General features: G+C 44.5%; 1 protein-coding gene across 2 annotated transcripts in view; it reads left to right on the forward strand.

The window, feature by feature from the left end:
- Nucleotides 1-18891, forward strand: part of ERBB2 (erb-b2 receptor tyrosine kinase 2) — a 118393-nt gene that overhangs the window by 82616 nt on the left and 16886 nt on the right. For both annotated transcript variants that reach the window (XM_088474631.1, XM_088474632.1), the window contains exons 9-19: nt 4740-4866; nt 8710-8783; nt 9841-9931; nt 11782-11981; nt 13137-13269; nt 13385-13475; nt 13568-13725; nt 16074-16121; nt 16209-16347; nt 16435-16557; nt 17467-17565. In XM_088474631.1, coding sequence (XP_088330757.1) covers nt 4740-4866; nt 8710-8783; nt 9841-9931; nt 11782-11981; nt 13137-13269; nt 13385-13475; nt 13568-13725; nt 16074-16121; nt 16209-16347; nt 16435-16557; nt 17467-17565 — 1283 coding nt within the window. The remainder of the gene's footprint in view (nt 1-4739; nt 4867-8709; nt 8784-9840; nt 9932-11781; nt 11982-13136; nt 13270-13384; nt 13476-13567; nt 13726-16073; nt 16122-16208; nt 16348-16434; nt 16558-17466; nt 17566-18891) is intronic.

Consider the following 18891-nt stretch of genomic DNA (forward strand, 5'->3'; position numbering starts at 1 on the left):
AAAGTGATAAGTGGAGATAAATAAAGTACCAACCAATCAGCTCCTGTCACTTTACAGGCTGTGTTTGAACATGACAGGTAGGAGCTGATTGGTTGGTACTTTATCACTCCCCACTTTATTACTTTTCAAGGCTTAGTACATCTCCCACTATATGTTGTGCTCTCTGTTGATGTGTATATTTTTATATACATTGTAATAGTATAATTAAGGTATTTTATTATAGATTACTGCTCTTTATTCTTTTTTTTTATTATTAAAGATGAGATTATTGATATCTAGGGGTAAATTTACTAAGAATCGAGTTTGGTTGAGTTTTGTTGTTTTTAAACTCACTTTGCTTCACCAAAACTCGGGTGAGTTTTCCCTTTAACAACTCGCAAATTTACTAAGAAGTGAGTTTAGCTGAAAGTGAGTTTTTCGATGGTGAAGCAGATCGAGTTTTTTCCTCCAAATTGCGAGTTTAGAGGAGAGTGTAGGTGAGATTACTCACCTGAGATTGCAGTGTTTTCTCTCTTCCAAACTCACCCGAGCAAGCAGCCTGCACATATCAGTGAGATATGTGTAAGCTGTTTGTGTGTTAAGACATGTAAAAAATGGGTTAAATAATAAAAAAATAAAATAACATAGGGTCCCCCCCCCCCTAAAGCTTAACCAACCACGGACTTGCCAGCCTGTCCTAGTACCTAAAATTACGGGAAACAAAACGAGTAGGGTTCCACAGTAAATTAGGTACCAGCACCAGGCTGCAGGGTCAGTCCTGGTTTTAATTATAGGGGTAAAAAATTTGCATAGGGGTACCCCTATAACTAAAACCAGCACTGGACCCTTTCTAGTGGGGGGCTGATGCCACAGCCAGGGGAGCCCATTCACTGGGCCCCCCAGCCGCAGTATCAGCCGTGACTGCTAGTCAGCCCAGGCCAGGGATCCCTGGGGAGTTGGGGACCCCTCCAATAAAGGGGTCCCCCTCTCCAGGGTACCCCTGGCCTAAGCTGATAGCCCAGGGCTATCCCCGCCACCCCTGGGCGGTGGGTTGATAGTCTAGGTGTAGTGTTAAAAATAGAATTAACAACACTGTCTTTACAGTAGAACTGCATGGCCCAGCAAGCCTCCCCCGCATGCTGGTACTTAAAAAACCACAAGTACCAGCATGCAGGGAATTAAGGGGCCACTGGTACCTCTAGTTCACCTGTAACGAAATGTGTAAAAAAAAACACAAGACACACACACTGTGAAAATAAAGTTTTATTACATCCATACATACACACACATACTCACCTTCTTCCAGATGTTCACGTCCCCCTCTCAACGTAAAGTATCCAATGGAAGTACCTGTAAAAAAAGATCCAATACTCGCCTTTTGTCCCACGATGTTCTCCGCAGTAATGCAAATAGGGCCTCGGACACATTGTAACAAGACGCTACAGCATATTGTTACAGTAACGCTAATGACAGCTCTGGGCTGTGCGAGATTAATAAAATGCCTAAACTCACGTGAGTCTGCAAACTCACACAAACTCACACAAGCTCGACCCTTAGTAAATTTCCCCCCTAGTCTTCTGTGCTTCAATGATGGTTCTCCCTTGTATTGACTAGAAATAAGTGATTCATATTGGTTTTAGAATATTAGCTTTCTCCAAGCCCTTTTTATCTTACTGTGTTTTGCTATGAACTATTAACCGATGTTTCCTTATGTACCAGCACTTTGTGTTGTGTTCCCCCTTTCTTATCCTCAGGTATGATCACAAATCACAGTATGAAATAGTAAACCTGTTGCCTATACACAGCGATGGCAGCAATTTTCTAGGAATGGAATGAGAATGGATACTTTTGGTTGAATTCAGTTAGTTGCTGTAAACTCTTGGTTTACTGCGGCTCAACATGACGCGCATACCATGTGGTAATATTGCTTACCGTGTGTATGTGCTCTTCCACTAGGCACACAATTCAGTTGCAAAAGGCTTACCCCAGCAGTCATAACACTATGATGCTAGCTGGGGGAAAATAGGGAACCTGGGGCCCAATTCAGCAGCGGATGCAATGCAGATATATGCGCAGATCGAGAGATTATTTGCCATTATGTACGCATTGAGGATCCATTTGCAAAATGTCATGTGGTCAGCGTTTGGGGGAGGTAACAGGCAGGTGGTTAGATAAACGCAGGCGTGTCTGACCATTTAAACGCCATTTCATGGGCGTACATAAATTAGCAATTGCGATTGCATTCGCAGCATGAGAGCTCTCTGCATGAGGAGAGCTGCAGTGTTTGCAGCTGGTCAGACTTGCCGTACATGCTGTGTGACTGCTTGATGTGCATCGATGGTACCGATGTTTACACAGGAGTGCTACACTGGATGGATATGAGAATGCAGCAGTGGGCGTCTTTATGCTGGCCAGGGCAGGATTAAGGCTTGTGGGGGTCCTGGGGCAACTAAGTTGTGGGGGCCCCCACCAAGCCACATGGAGCCTACCCCTTCCCCCGCCACACGCAGACCCTCCAACATGACCCGTTCCATTAGGTACAAAATGCTCTGCTCCTGGACTTCCCTCTTAATTTATGATTGCAGCCACCTGTGGTGAATCACCTGTCTAATCAATTACCTAGTGCTACACAGGTGACTGCAATCATACGTTAGGTGTTAAGTCCAGGAGCAGAGTATTTTGTACCTAATGGAATGGGTCATGTTGGAGAGTAGGCACACGTTAAACACGGACACACACATATAATACATATGTAGCAAACATGTTTTCTATAACATACATACTAACACACACATGTACAGTATACACAAACACATACACACTAACACATATACCTACACAGTATACACACACTAGCACGTACTGTATATACACATTAACACATACATACACACTAACACATACACAATATACACACACACACACACTAATACATACTGTATATACAATAACACATACACATATACACACTAACATATACAGTACTGTATACAGTATACAATAACACATATATACACTTAAACACATACATATACACATATAGACTATGGTAAACTTACATTCTATGCAGGCTGCTGCTCACTTCATTAGGCCCCGCCCCCTCGCGCTGTACTGCCGCGAATCTCGGGTCATATGGGGGCGGGGCTTGCCATGTTGGCTTCGCCCCCATTTCGGGAAAAGCAGAAGGGGGGATTTGTCATCAGGGGGGTGGTTTCTAGCTGACCTGCAGCAGCAGGGTGCAGGGAGCTGGCTGGCTGTGCACTCTCCCTCCTCAGCGTGACACTGACACACCCCCTGGATCATGCACTGAGATGAGCAGGCTGTGGTTCAGCCTGTGCTATGATCGGAGCCTGCCCGCGCATTACACAGGCTCCGATCACAGCACAGGCTTAGCGCATGATCCGGACTGTGCTAGGGCGGGCGATCGCTCCAATCGCCCCCACCTGGATCCGCCACTGGTGTGGGGGCCCTCTGTGTGTGGGGGACCAGGGACGACCGCCCCTGTCGCTCCCCCCTTAATCCGGCCCTGATGCTGGCTGTGCTTTGGCAGGCATTAGAATATTTTCGCAGCTGCGTTCCGTGCAAAATCACAGCTACGAGTGCATTAGCGTCCACTACTGAATTAGGCCCTTAGCCTGTACCTCAAAAAAGTGCAAAGTAACATTGGGTACCAGTATAGATGGCTAAAGGTGGCCAAAAGCAAAGCTTTTGGGGCTCTTATTAACATTTTTTAACAGTGACAAACTGATAAAAAAAATCCAGTGTACGGTATTTCAGCAAGTGAAATTCTGAGGATGAATTTGGAGGGCATAAAATGCCTATAAAAATGTGTAAAAGAAAAACCCATGTAACTCCCGCCTGCAAGCATAAAAACAGCTGTCCCATCTGTACAACACCCCCATATACCTGTCCCATATCTTTTAACCCATTATTATCACCCCACAAATTACGTTATCAGTGGCAAAATTCTGCTAATTAAAAACTTTTATGTGCCTAATAAATTAATGTGTGTGTGTGTGTGTGGGGGGGGTGTTAGTTTGGTGTCCCAGGGGTTCTGAACCAAGGGTCTAAGTCAGAGCTGTACGCTATTACCAGACGCTGCTGCTTCTTTGGATGCAACAGTGAGGCAAAAATATGCTAATGGCGCAGGAGTTGTCTCTGGATGGCATTGCAGATCCAAGTACTGCGTCTTTGGACCACCATCGCGACCATTGGTTGCGTCATCGGCCATCTGAGTGAGCCTAAGGCTACTCAGAATGGCTGTTGCAACTCAGTAGCGGAGGCCTGTAAATCGGCATTGTCAAACTCAGATATTGGCCTTGCCACTCCCAGAACATGGGCGACACACCCCCTTTTTCTGTAATGCTGGTCGACGCCACTCAGTATGTCAATCACACTGCGGCTTAGGTGCACTGCGACCATAAACACGTCAAGGTACCTGCTTATGCGCATTGCTGATCTTGCACATGCGCAAATTTGCAACAATCGGAGTTGTACGCAACTCGGAACAAAAAGCCACATTAATTCCTATGGAGCGGTAACTGAATAGTGAATAATGTACGTCCGCCCACGTTAAGTCGCATTTACCCTCTTTAACACACGTAAACAGGTTAATGCTCCTAACTGAATTTGGCCCTTTGAATCCCCTAGGAACTAGGGCCATCACTGTGTATGCTGTATTAAATAACTGCAGTCAGTATGTATAGAGTTTGGATATACTCCGGAGGCCACAGTTCTAGCTTACTTTCTTTCTCTCTCAGTTTGTTACGGGCTAGGAATGGACTTCTTGAAGACGGTCCCGGCTGTTAATTCCACCAACATCCAGTATTTCCAAGGATGCACCAAAATATTTGGGAACCTGGTATTCCTTTCTGAATCTTTCCAGCTGTAAGTCTTTACCACTGTGAAAGTCTTGATGCTGATATAGTTCTTTAGAATGACATAAATATTCTGTACAGGGCGATATCTCAGACTGTTTAAAAGAAAATGAGGGACACTCCAAAGGCGGTACTCATTTTTTAAATTATAGACAGACTATTGACCACATTTCCAAAATGCAGAGCATACAGTAAATTGGGCCGGATTCAGAGATGTGCGTTAATGCAATCGCAGCTGTGATCCTGTACGCAGGTGCTGTGTGAAAATATTCTAATTCATGCAGCCGTCTGAAAATTTATTGAGACGTCCACCATAATCGATCATTTATTTATTTATTTTATTTATTGCCAGTTATTTATATAGCGCACAAATATTCCGCAGCGCTTTACAGAGAATATTTGACCACTCACATTAGTCCCTGCCCCAGTTGAGCGTACAATCTATATTCCCTATCACATGCACACACACTAGGGTTAATTTGTGTTGGGAGCCAATTAACCTACCAGTATAGTTTTTGGAGTGTGGGAGGAAACCTGGGTACCCGGAGGAAACCCACGCAAGCACAGGGAGAATATACAAACTCCGCACAGGTAGGGCCATGGTGGGAATCGAACCCATGTCCTCAGTGTTGTGATGCAGTAATGCTAACCATTACACCGTCTGTGCTGATCATTTGAGTAATCCTATGCTCACGCAGAATGGCTACGGTAACTGAGAAGCTGGCGACAAATTTTCTGCGTGCGAGATCGCAGATGTAGGCAGATCCACACCCGGAAATCGGTCATGACACGTCCGCGTTTTTGCCACCACTCCCTGTTACTTCCCGAATTGGTATGTAATGCCGGCTGTCGGGATGCCTCCTGTCAGAATACCGACAGCGGCATCCCGATGGTAAGTATACTTGCCCTCCTCCTTCTCCCCCTAAGCATAACCCTCCCTTTTTGTAGCCTAACCTAACCCTCCCTATTAGTGCCTAAACCTAAGTCTCCCCCCTTCGTGCCTAACCCTAACCTTCCCCCTAGGGCTGCCTAACCCTAACCGCCCCCCCAAAACCTAACCCCCGCTATGCTCCCTAAACCTAACCCCCCCTTCCGTGGCTAACGCTAAGAGCACCCCGGACTCACCTCGTTCGGGCTGGTGTCATTCGGCATTCTGGCATCGGGATTAAGATAGGCGTCATTATTTCTATGCCTGTCTTAAGTCCCTTGTCTGGATTCCCCAGTCGGTATTGAGACGGACGGCATCGCTCCCACCGGTCTCCTAACTACATCCCGTTACTTCCCACGAAACGACTACTGACTGTCAATCACATGCAAAAAAATCCTCACCACAACCGTAGTCACATTTGATTGCAATTCAATGCGCATTGCGCATTGCAGCTAAGATGCACGCACATTCGGCCGATAATCGCTCAACTGTGTAAATATCGACATCGTGTACATATCTGAATGAGGCCCATTGTACAGTACAAAAGTTATATTAAAAGTTCAACCTCCTACAACTTAAGAACCATCTCTTTTATTGAACTGCTTCATTTTTTGCTAAATCACTACTCGGTTTTATCCAGGCTTCATCTTGCTTCTGAAGTCTTATGTGCTTTGGTAGAGCATTAGGCACACGCACTACTAAAGAAGATTTTTTGTGGCCTGGCTGCATTGTGCTTTCTGTATCAGCCCTATATGTCTAACATTGATTGGACTTTTATAACTAGTATATTGGAGCCGGCATTTGTCTCTCCTCTCCCCACAAACCCCTCCTGCAGTCCCTTTACTTACTCCATCTTGATGTTTCACCATGTTCCCTGCAGTGTGGGAGCCATTGCGGGAAAGGGAGGCATGACGTGTTGTAACGTTCTGCGAGTCACAAAATGTACATTAAAGTCTACTACATCTGTCAATAAAATGGACCTAATAAATGAAGCAAACAGTCAAAGTTATAAACTATAGTTAGAATATTGATAAATGAATTGTTCATGCGTGGGATATTTTTGTATAATATTAAATTACATTGTGTGGCAAGATCAGGGTAAGGGTGTCGTCTCCTGGGATAAATGTTTGCACGTTTCACTACTCTTTGTCCTTGGTAGAAGTGAACACAGCTAGCAGCACAAAAATAAATAAAACATAAAAGTAAATCCTGGCCTTTCCGGCTCTAACTAAATAAGATGATTCCCTCTCTAAGAGTGGAGGGACCTAATGTCTCTCTCACTAAACAGAAGTCTTTAGCACAGCACTTATATTCTGTAATCACAGTGTCTCTCAGCCGGCATCTGACATGTTCTCAAGGCAGTGAGAGATTGACTACAGAGATGACACACCCTTTATCAGTCTCACAGGTGGTCTGACAATCAATGCTGCTAATCAGCTTCTGTCTACCAGGCAAGCTAAAAACCTGGGGCATATATATCTCCCCTTCAGTGGCGTAACTAGGGGGGGTCGGGCAGGGTGCGTGCCCTGGGAGCCGTGGGACCGGCGGCGCGGGGGGGCGCCGCCGGCCACGGTCCGGCCCGCCCTACTTAGCCACAAGTGTAGCACCGACCGCAGTGATTGCGGTCGGCGCTACACATTTACACAGGACCGGCGCTAGGCTTCCAGCGCCGGTCCTGTGCTGCACACCTGAGCCCGTTACCCCTCCCCCTGAGCGCTTGCCCAATAGCGCCAGGAGGCGGGCTCAGGCTGTGCATAACACACGCATCGCCGCCAGCGCTGACGGCGATGCGTGTGTTAAACAGCAGCCAATTAGAGTCAGATAGACTGTCATTGACTGCAGCAGTACCCACTGCAAGTGCCGGACTTCCGTCCGGCTCCTGCAGTGGGTAATGGGACTGACGTCATGACGTCTGTCCCATAATGCTGAGCGCGCCAGCCCGGGAGGACTGGCGGGCGGCGGCGGGAGCGCGGACCGGAGCAGCAGGTAAGTATGTTTTTATATATATATATATATATATACACATATTTTTTTTTTTTTTACCTATCTGCAGAACGGTGGAGGGGGGTGGCTACTACTGGGAGGACCTCTACTGGGGGTGGGTGCATCATTATTGGGAGGACCTCTACTGGGGGGGGCTACTACTGGGGGCACTTAATCGGGAGGGGGAACCTCTACTGGGGACTACTACTTGGGGGGGGAACTACCACTGGGGGCATTATAAAAGGGGCCTACTAGTAGAGGCACTGCACTCGGGGGACCACTGCTGGGGGCAATAATAGGAAGGGCCACTACAGGGGGCACTGGATAGGGGGGATCACTACTGGGTGCCTGCATAAGGGGACCACTACTGGGAAAACTGCATGGGGGGGGACTACTGCTGGGGGCACTATATAAAGGGCACTGCATAGGGGGGGACTACTACTGGGGGCACCATATAAAGGGCACTGCATAAGGGGATACCGCTACTGGGCACACTGCATTGTGGGGACTGCTACTGCCGGCACTGCATAAGGGGGAACACTACATGGGGCACTGCATTTGGGGGGACCACTACTGGGGATACTGTATAAGGGGCACTACTATGGGCCTGCATAAGAGGGACCACAACTCCATACTGGGGGTACTGTATAAGGGGTACTACTGGGGTTAAGGTGCATATGGATAGGAATGTTCAGTGTGAAAATAAAGGGGTGTGTCATGTTGACATACCCCATTTTTAAGTGACCGCGCCCATTTTTTCGCCACGCGCACATCAAATTTGCCCTGGGCTCCAAATACCCTAGTTATGCCACTGCTCCCCTTGACAACATTTCCAGTGTTTTTGTCACAGTTGTTATACTGACACATCAGGCAGCTACATAACAATGTAGTTTTCCTTTGTCTGCGTGTATTTCCCATAACAGGCTTTAACTGGTTTTGCAGGAATTCATCTCAAGGCATCAAACCACTTACTTTGGAGGACTTAGAAGTCTTCAATACCCTCCAGGAAATTACAGGTACCTACTGTAGATATTTATAGGTGATTTGCAAAGTGGGAGCATTATGTTAATCAAAGTACATGTTTATAATCAATTATGTGCACTGGTTTTAAACGGCAGAATGTCACATTAAAGGTAAAGATCTACTACATTGACAATAGAAAGTACACAATGGTGGTCACATATGAACAGGAAAAACTGCAGTGGAGCAGCATGTTTTCATCTTAGTGCACCAGTTTTGCAATATCACCATCCAGCTTATAAATGTTGGTTAACTTTTATTTAAAATTAACAATTCATTTATTCTGCTTCATGGCAGCCTTTATTCCAAGCATTACAACTTTATATTTTGAGCTTTCATTTAAATTGGTTTATATATTGAAATTATGCACTAAAGGAATCCCAGTGGACATAGTGACTGAGGACAGATTCTGCTACCTTTGAGGTGTTGTAGAAAAACCTGTTCATTTTGCCAGACAGAAAGGTTCTATAGAGTTTGGCTACATCTGGAATGCCTCCAAATAGCACTCTCACTTATTTTGATTACATTGTAAGATCTCATTCTACAAAATGAGAAACAGACACATTACAGCTGTCATCCTGCATTCTACATTAGAAGCCCAAATGCTAGATGTCTGTGCTTATCAATGGAGGGAAATCTTTGCTCGTCTCACAATTGATAGCATCTCGTCTCACTAATACGTAGCACATATTTTACAATTTTCAAATGTCTGTTCTCTGTCTGTGGATCAGTCGTGTCATCTTCATTTAAATCTAATTGCACTACTCCGTTCAAATCCAATAATGTCGGTATTGTGATGTGCCAGTGGGCTGGTGGCCTTAGACAGGAGTCACTACAGCCGGCTCCCAAAGATGACACACAAAATCCACAAGATGTATAATGTAATATTTACCATTATAATAGATTAGAATGTTATTTGTCAGCTTGACAGTAATGCAGATGTTAGAGAGTGCAAAAAAATAAAATAACATTCACATATAATAACACTATAACCATATTTCTGTAGGATCATGCTCCATTCCTTACCTAGGCAATCTTTGTGTTATGTTGTAGGTTATATATATATTGACTCCTGGTCTGAAGAACTCGCCAATCTCAGCGTGTTTGAGAACTTGCGTGTAATTCGTGGGCGACTCCTTCACAAGTGAGCACATTTATTCTAATCTAACTTGCATACAGCAATAAAGTAAAAATACATGTAGCCAGGATATTATAACACTTATATGTGTCCTGATAGATATTTTGTAGCTCCTGTTAATGTCAGCCACTTTAGCCGGCCAGCCTTCATCAGTATATCATTGTATACTCTCTTTTTCAGACACTTTTTGCGATAAAAAAAAATAGGCAGCATTTTTCAAATAGGATCCAAAAACATTGACATCGTAGCAAGGCGTTTAGGTTTCTGTTTCATGTATTAATAATGAAAAGTGCATTCAAATATTACAAATGAGAATCTGTGGTGCCATTTACACTATTGGGTTCTTTCATTTTAATGCTGTGAATAAAAGTATAGAATGCAGCACACCCTATTACCATGCATTTGGATGCACTACCAGTACAGTATAGGTATAAGCACAACACCTGTAAAGTGGATGGAAAATGTGTTAAAAAGGTATGATAAAAACATGCTTAAAGCATTCATTTCCATTCCTTTTGCCAGCATAGAAGTGTGGATGAGCCCTACATTTATTGATTGTAGTTTTGTTGTTTGTGTGTTACACCTTATCCCTGCTGCTGCCGTAATATTTTACCTCTAGTTTTAATTATACAACGTGGACAAACCAGCAGAAGTCTCATTGCAAAGTGCAATAAATGCAGCTCCAGTGCTGGAAATGTAATCTGCACCTGATTTGTACCAATGGGCTCAAGTTAATGCAACACGCGTAGATTTTACTTGTAGAAATGGTGGTGCCTGCAGGGTGCATAATTGTCGACATCAAGCATGTCAACACTGATGAAATGTCGACTTGGCCACAGTGTTGACACCCCATTTTTAAGGTATCCCTAATTTCGACATGGCATATGTCGGCATTTTGTCCATGTCAACATTTCTCAGTTGTTGATACTTTAACCTTGTTGACATCATAACTGGCTACATTCAGATGTGAACATACTGAATGCCAACATAGTGATTGTGAGTATAGTAAATGCATATCATTTTTAAAGCAGCAATCACTTTAATGGCAAAACCAGCTTAGTTTTGCCTTTAAAATGATTGCCGCTTTAAAAATATGGGAATACAGACATGAATTCCCACAGCAGCACAAGCTCGCACCCTATTACATAAGCCCCCATGTTTTCTTTTTTACCGTGTCCACAGAGATGGCAAAAGTTAGGTGTAAGTCTAAATATATCAATGAGGCTGGCTTGGCACCAACTAGAGAACAAACACAGAAAAGTGACACATACAATAAATACCGTGGTCCCCTCATGATTAGTCAAAGACCTATACGAGACAAAACAAAGCAGTATATTAGTGATCCGATAATAGTCTAGATTTTAAAGTGACATTTTCACTCTTGTCACCATGCACAAAAAGGTTGTGCCAGAGGGCTTTTATGGGGTATTTCAGACATTCGGAGTGAAGGCATGCTGTGGGCATCCCATTGTTATAGATGAGGCAGAGAAGTGAATGCATTTGCACAAATAAATATGTATTGCAGCATCGCACATTTTATTATCTCAGATTATTTTAATATAATTTGGCATCAGTTCTTTCTAAAATATCATTATGATTAAGTCTGCGTAATTTTCATCAGTCATCAAAAATCTAAGAACTACATTTAAATGTCATCAGCATTTAAAGGTCATTTGGTGACAGTAGAGGTAATTTAATGTTTCCTGGGTGACCAATCACCCAACACATATATGCTGAGCTATCAAATTTAATTCAGGGTAATCGTTTCATTTGTCATGCACAGTGTGCCTTTTGTAACTCAGATTCATACTTTACTTTTTGCTGTATCTTGTTACATCTCATGTTTGTTTTTGTAGCTGGGCATATTCATTGGTCATTCGCAATCTTTACATCTCTTCACTCGGCCTGCGGTCCTTGAAAGAGATCAGCAGTGGATTGGTGCTGGTAGAGGGAAACCCTAATCTCTGCTTCTTGGATACTGTCCCGTGGCCAAAAATATTCCGAAATTCCAGACAGACAATACTAAAGACAACTAACAAACCGCAGGCAGAGTGTGGTAAGTTGTCATACTCCAAAATGAATTAAAGGACCAGTAAGTCTACATTTATATAATTTTTATTTACATGCCCCCTTCCTATAATGTTCCCTCACCCTTTACTTCCCTGGTTTTGCAAGGCATCAGTCCTACCAGAGAAACAGTTGTTTCACTGCAAGCCATGTCCATGTACGACTCTCACGGAGGGCTGTCTGCACTGCTCTACTTCTGATATGTAGACCGATGGAGTTGTAGAGAGTGCCTTGTTCACCACATTCCCGGTGACTGCTTTAGAACCGAAGCTAAAGGAGACTGTTTGCTTTGTGAGCGGGAGCTTGCATGTCTGATAAGCAGAACCTGTGGCAGCTGTGAGTGGACAAATGGGAGGGCTCAAAGGTGGCCATACATCTGCGACGGATCGTTGCGATGCAGGGATGCGATCGGAAATTTCCAATCACCCATCGGAAACTTCCAATCGCTCACCATCGATGTTCTGCGATCCGTTACCGGATCGCAGACATTTGACATGTTATATGTCCGCGATTTGACAATTGCGATAATTTTTTGATTGCGATCGTCAAATTGCCGGAAATCCAACATGTTGGATTTCTGCGATGCCGGGTTGCAGGATCGCGGCAATCCATCGCAGATGGATTGGGCCCTTTAGACTGAAGTAATGTATAGCAAGGGTAACAGGTGGCAGGTAGGTCAATTTAAGAAGGGGGAGGCTGATAGAGGCACCAATTACTATATCTAACAGGCCCCATCCATCTGAGATGGATTGCCGCAATCCCGTGATGATGCAACCCGGCATCGCAGGATCGCAGAAATCCAACATATTGGATTTTGCCGATTTGACGATCGCGATCAAAAAATGATTGCGATCGTCAAATCGCGGACATTTAACATGTCAAATATCTGCGATCCGGCGATGGATCGCAGAACATCGACGGTGTGCGATCAGAAGTTTCCGATGGGTGATCGGAAATTTCTGATCGCATCCCTGCATCGCGACGATCCGTTGCAGATGTATGGCCACCTTAAGGGTATCCTGACTGATAACAGAGGGTGATAACTTGCACTGAAGTATATGGCAGGTAAATTACATAGCCCTTTATAGTTGAAACATATCATTGAGTTTGTGCAAAGATCTAACTTTTTTCCTGTACCTTTTAGAGCAAGAGGGACAAGTGTGTTTTCGCTTGTGTGCCAATGCAGAGTGCTGGGGCCTTGCACCATCCCAGTGTGTCCAATGTGAGGGGCTGCTACGTGGGCATGACTGTGTGGACTCTTGCAATGTTGAGGAAGGGTGAGTGTTTAGTCATGCAATTATACATGTGATACTGAAATCAAATTGCTATGGAGATTTAAGTGAAAGGTCCTAGCAGTTCCATTTAAAATAACAATTCTTTATGTTTATGTAGTGAGCCAAGGGAAACTGTTAATGGAAGCCAGTGTATAACATGCCACCCAGAGTGCATGCCACAGAATGCATCTAAGACATGCCTTGGCCCGGTGGGTGCATTTTATTGTATACAAAAAAATCGATATATTTCTGTGCTTTGAGTTCTTCTATAGATGATTACCTAAGACTCTTTTCTTTGCAGAATGCAGATCAGTGTGAAGCTTGTGCCCATTACAAGGATGGAGTCACCTGTGTGAATCAATGCCCAAGTGGGAAAAAGGTGGACTCCTTTGTGCCCATTTGGAAATATGCAGACAGCGAGGGGATCTGCCAGCTGTGTCCTGTTAACTGTTCCCACTCGTAAGTAAAGCCGCCTGACATTGCTTTGCCCCCTTCTCACTGCAAATCATGTTTCAGACCACAGAATAGATCCTTTGTATGGCAATGACGGGTGCACTTTAAAGATCTTTTTGATTCACGTACATTATAACCTTGTATTTCATGCTAATATTTTACATTCTGTTAAGTGATCATTTGTATGTTAGTATCACCCCAATACAAGCATTTGGGGCATAAAGCCACGTGGACTCCATTGCAGAATCTAATGTCGGATACACACTTGGCTGATGGAATGGCCGTCTGGCTGAAAGACTGATTTGGTGTGTATGCAGGTGTGCATACACACTTACCGACTGACCGATATGTCTGGCCACAGGAACCTGTAGTGACGTCATGGGTCGTTGGTCATCCATGCACACAGGCAGATGTGTACAATATCTGAAAGATATATCGCATCTGCCTGGTGCATGGCCGGCACGATATGTATGTGAGCAAAGTTGTTCACAGCTATATTGGTTATACACACTGGTTGAGACATATCGGACGGACGGTAAAGTGTTTATGCACACCTGCATACACACCAAATCCGTCTGGCAGCCAGGTGTGTACATGGCATTACAACCGTTATGAAATCACTGAACTCTGTTGATTTGTGTCTTTTCTGCCCTTGTTTCTGGTTTTCCTTGTGTCGCATTTCTGATCTCCTCTGGCCTATCAACTATTGCATTCCTACTCTTGTTTGTGTCCCCTTTGCCTATCACCCATTAAAGTTAATTTGCCCCACTCCTGTAATTTTTGTTAGTGCCCTTGTTCTTGCCTGCTTTATCCCATGCTAGACTTTGGCAGCCTTTGGCTGTCCAGCTCTGGTGAAACTACAAGTCACATCATACCTTGTCAGTTAGGGGGTAACACCTGTATGGCTGACATGGTATGCTGGAACTGTCCTACCTCTGTCCCATCATGTATTTGCTAGAGGACGACACCATTGCACTGTTTATTTGATATAGGCGACTTTGACATATAATAAGCAGGTGACCCCTTCTGAATATGCTGTGCAGTGATGTCATCACATTGTGCTTCTGATGCTGCTATATACACAACTGGCTCCTGACCACTGAGAGCTAGGTGCAGTGGGAGCAGGACCCTGTGACCTGTTGTAAACCCAGTTGGTACACCACTCAGACAGTGATGAGCAGTGTTTAGAAAATAAGATGAATAGTAAATAGTAATCTGTATGAACAGAAAAATAGGGTTTACACTAATTTTTTTTTTATCAGTTTAATAAGTAATAAATAAAGCAATGATAAGAAATGACAGCATACCTGCAGTTTTATGGTAGGCACCTGCACTTTAGAATCAAATAAATCATTTTTGCAACGCATGCGATTTCCTTCATTTTAGCCTTTTTTTCAAAGATTATTTTTCTATTAGCTGGATTTTTCCAAGATCGAGTTTCATAGAGAGACTCAAAGCTATGGGACTACCTCATCTCAGTAAAAGAGTCCCCTATTGGTGAATTATGTCACTGATGCTAATAGATATCTGCCATGCACTGTCAAGTCTAGGAGACCCTGGGCAAAATTTACTATGCGGCGGTTTGACTGCGGTTTCTATTCTATTCTAAACCCCGGGGGTTTGGTGGCGATTTCTATTCTATTCTAAACCCCGGGGGTTTGGTGGCGATTTCTATTCTATTCTAAACCCCGGGGGTTTGGTGGCGATTTCTGTTCTATTCTAAACCCCGGGGGTTTTGTGGCGATTTCTATTCTATTCTAAACCCCGGGGGTTTGGTGGCGATTTCTATTCTATTCTAAACCCCGGGGGTTTGGTGGCGATTTCTATTCTATTCTAAACCCTAGGGGATTGTGGCGATTTCTATTCTATTCTAAACCCCAGGGGTTTGGTGGCGATATTTATTCTATTCTAAACCCAAGGGGTTTGCTGGCGATTTCTATTCTATTCTAAACCCCGGGGGTTTGGTGGCGGTTTTGCAGTGGTTTCTAAATGACAGCCCTGTACTATTCTATTCTAAAATGTGTTTTGAATGTGGTTTGGCGGCGGTTTTGCTTTCTGCAGATTTACTAAGGCCAAAACCGCTGCAAAACTGCCATCAAAACACATTTTAGAATAGAAAAGAACAGGGCTGTCATTTAGAAACCAATGCAAAACCACCACCAAAACCGCCGGGGTTTAGAATAGAATAGAAACCGCCACCAAACCGCCGGGGTTTAGAATAGGATAGAAACCGCCGTCAAACCGCCGCTTAGTAAATTTTGCCCTCTGTGTTCTGAGTTACATAAAGTGGATAAGATATTATAGTTTATTTGTAATGAGCCTAAGTCACACTTCCACATACTTTTGTGTCACAGGTGTGATAAGCAAGATGAGAAGGGATGCCCTATCAGTGCAAACAACAGGTCAGTATCAGTACTGTGTCTTAGTAAGCAGTCACTCAGTGTATTGATGCATGCTTTGTTCTCACTTACTGTCTTGTACCTTTGCAGCCATACCTACATGATAGTGGCAGTGGTGGGCAGCATTTTTCTCACGTTAACAATTGCAACTATCATTGTGTTGGTTGTCAAGCGCAGGAAGCATATGAAAAAGAAACACACCTTACGACGCATCCTTCAGGAAAATGAGGTGTGTGGGGTCGGGGTTTGCTGTCTTGCCTAAAGCAGAAAAGTCTACTATAATGCTCTTTTTACATAATTTGTACTGCTTTTGTAGCTGGTGGAACCCTTAACCCCAAGTGGAGCCATGCCTAACCAGGCACAGATGAGAATCCTCAAGGAGACAGAGCTGAAGAAGATGAAGATATTGGGATCTGGTGCATTTGGCACAGTGTATAAGGTAGGAAATTGCCACCATTCTCCGATTAATTACGAACATTACACATATATTGAATTGGGATGCGGTCAAAATCCCGACAGTCGGGATGCCGGCACTTAGAATGCCCGTGCCGGAATACCAACACCTGTCAGAATCCCCGCGCTGGCATCCCAACTGCCGGCATCCCTATGTAAGTACTGGGGTTAGGGGAAGCTTAGGTGTTAGGGTTAGGCACTAGGAGGAGGGTTAGGGTTAGGCACTTAGGTCCGGAGTTTTAGGGTGCAGGGAGGGGGAGGATAGATTTAGGCACTAGAGGGGGAGGTTATGTTTGGGCATCGGGGAGGGAAGGAGGGGGAGGGTTAGGATACTGACCGGCAGTGTCGGATGCCAGCGTCAGGATTCTGACCGCCAGCATCCCGAGCGCTGGCTTCCTGTACCCGACCCTATTGAATGGTCCTCCTTAGTACCCTCACCTGGTAGGCACAAGTATACAGTGATAAACAATTGGGCTATGAGGACCAGTAACTAAGAACAGATGCTGAAGACCATTTTTGTTGAACAACTGAGAAAGAAACTATCAAATGAATACAAACAAAGCTGTATCATACAGAAAAGAGATCAATTGAAACTTTTTCTTGAAGGTGACACATCTCATAGACATTTAAACTAGAAATGAGGCCTCAGAGATGCTGGACAGCAGAAAGATGCTAAAATGACATTCTGTTGAGCCAAAACCATGATGGATGTTCCAATTTTTTGGGGGGGGGTAAAGAAACATTTGATATATTCTGCATTAACAATATCAAACTACATGAACTAAACACACTCTGTGACACATACATCTAGATTTGTCATCTTAATAAGGCAGGACATAATATTAGTGCAGCTATTGATCTTTTTGTTTTTTTAAATGACATTTACAAATTTTAGGGCATCTGGATCCCAGATGGTGAGAATGTAAAAATTCAGGTGGCCATCAAGGTGTTGCGAGAGAACACATCGCCTAAAGCCAACAAAGAAATCTTGGATGTAAGTATGAGTAGATGAAGGCGCCGATTGTCCAGGTAATATATATGAATGATATCCGGAATCAGGGTGGGCTGGTTTAAATCTGCTTAGCATCAGCTAAGACTCCACAAACTCCTCCCCTAACAATCTTATAGGACAGGAGAAAACCACAACTAACATCTTAAAGCAAGGATGGGGAACCTCAGGCCCGGGGGCCGTATAAGGCCCGCAGAATCATTTGGACTGGCCCTCTGAGCTCTTTACTGCTCGCCTCATCTGGCTAGCAGGGTGCCTAGAATGGCACCCTGCAGCCAGAATCTATGCAGCAGTGCCGCCTGAAGCGTCCTTAGGATGCTTCAGACGGCCACACTGCTGCCCTTACAGCTCCCTGGAGCATCCTCAAGTTGCTCCGGGCATTGCTGTAATTACTGGTGATTGTAGTCCCGCCCCCATGTGACATCACACAGAGGGTGTGGCCTGCACCAGGCCCGCGAATAATGTTATATATATCAAAATGGCCCTCTGCAGAAAAAGGTTCCCCACCCCTGTCTTAAAGGCTAAACAGCTCCAACACATTAAAGAGGCAAAACACAGAGAAACACCTCATGGTTTAATCCTCTTCATGTTTATTACAATTCAAAACCTTCAGTCTTACAGAGATGGGTGGAAGGAACAAAGACTTAAGTTGGGTACACACTAGACGATAGTGTGCCCGACAACTTCAGCGACTGGACCTGGTGGGCAGGGGCATATTAAGAGAGGAGCGGGCCTGTGTGCATTCCCTGTCCGGGGCCCCCTCTCCCCGGCAGCCGGCAGCGCACTGACCACAGCAGTAGACTCTGGGCACTAGTGTGTGCCCAGAGTCTACTGCACATGCGCAGATCATCGGGAAAATGGCCGCGGCTGCCATTTTTCAGGCGTTTGGTGCAGCACTGTTACAGCCGACACGGCAGCATGGCCCTCGCTAACTATATCCCCCAGCGGACCTGCATGCACTGACAACAGAGGATGTCGCTGATGCTGCGAAGGAGCGAGCATTGTCAGCGGCATAGTGGGTACACACTAGACGATGTGCCCGATATGTCACTCCGATCCGTCGGATCGGGTGACATATCGTCTAGTGTGTACCCAGCAATAGTCTGCCTATATTTTGATGAGATAATAATAAATATTATTTAGCATGCTGTGTGGTAAATTCATGTTGACAGAAAATTGTGTCTCTACAGCATATTTTATATTTTGTTTGTCATTCTGCGTTTATCTGTACAGACGCTTTGTGCGCCATTTTGCAAAACTATTGCTCCTGCTACACCAGCCAAAAACCATAACATCAAAGTAAAACCTACC

This window comes from Taudactylus pleione, unplaced genomic scaffold (genome assembly GCF_031769625.1).
Source record: "Taudactylus pleione unplaced genomic scaffold, aTauple2 ptg000155l, whole genome shotgun sequence".
NCBI lineage: Eukaryota > Metazoa > Chordata > Amphibia > Anura > Myobatrachidae > Taudactylus > Taudactylus pleione.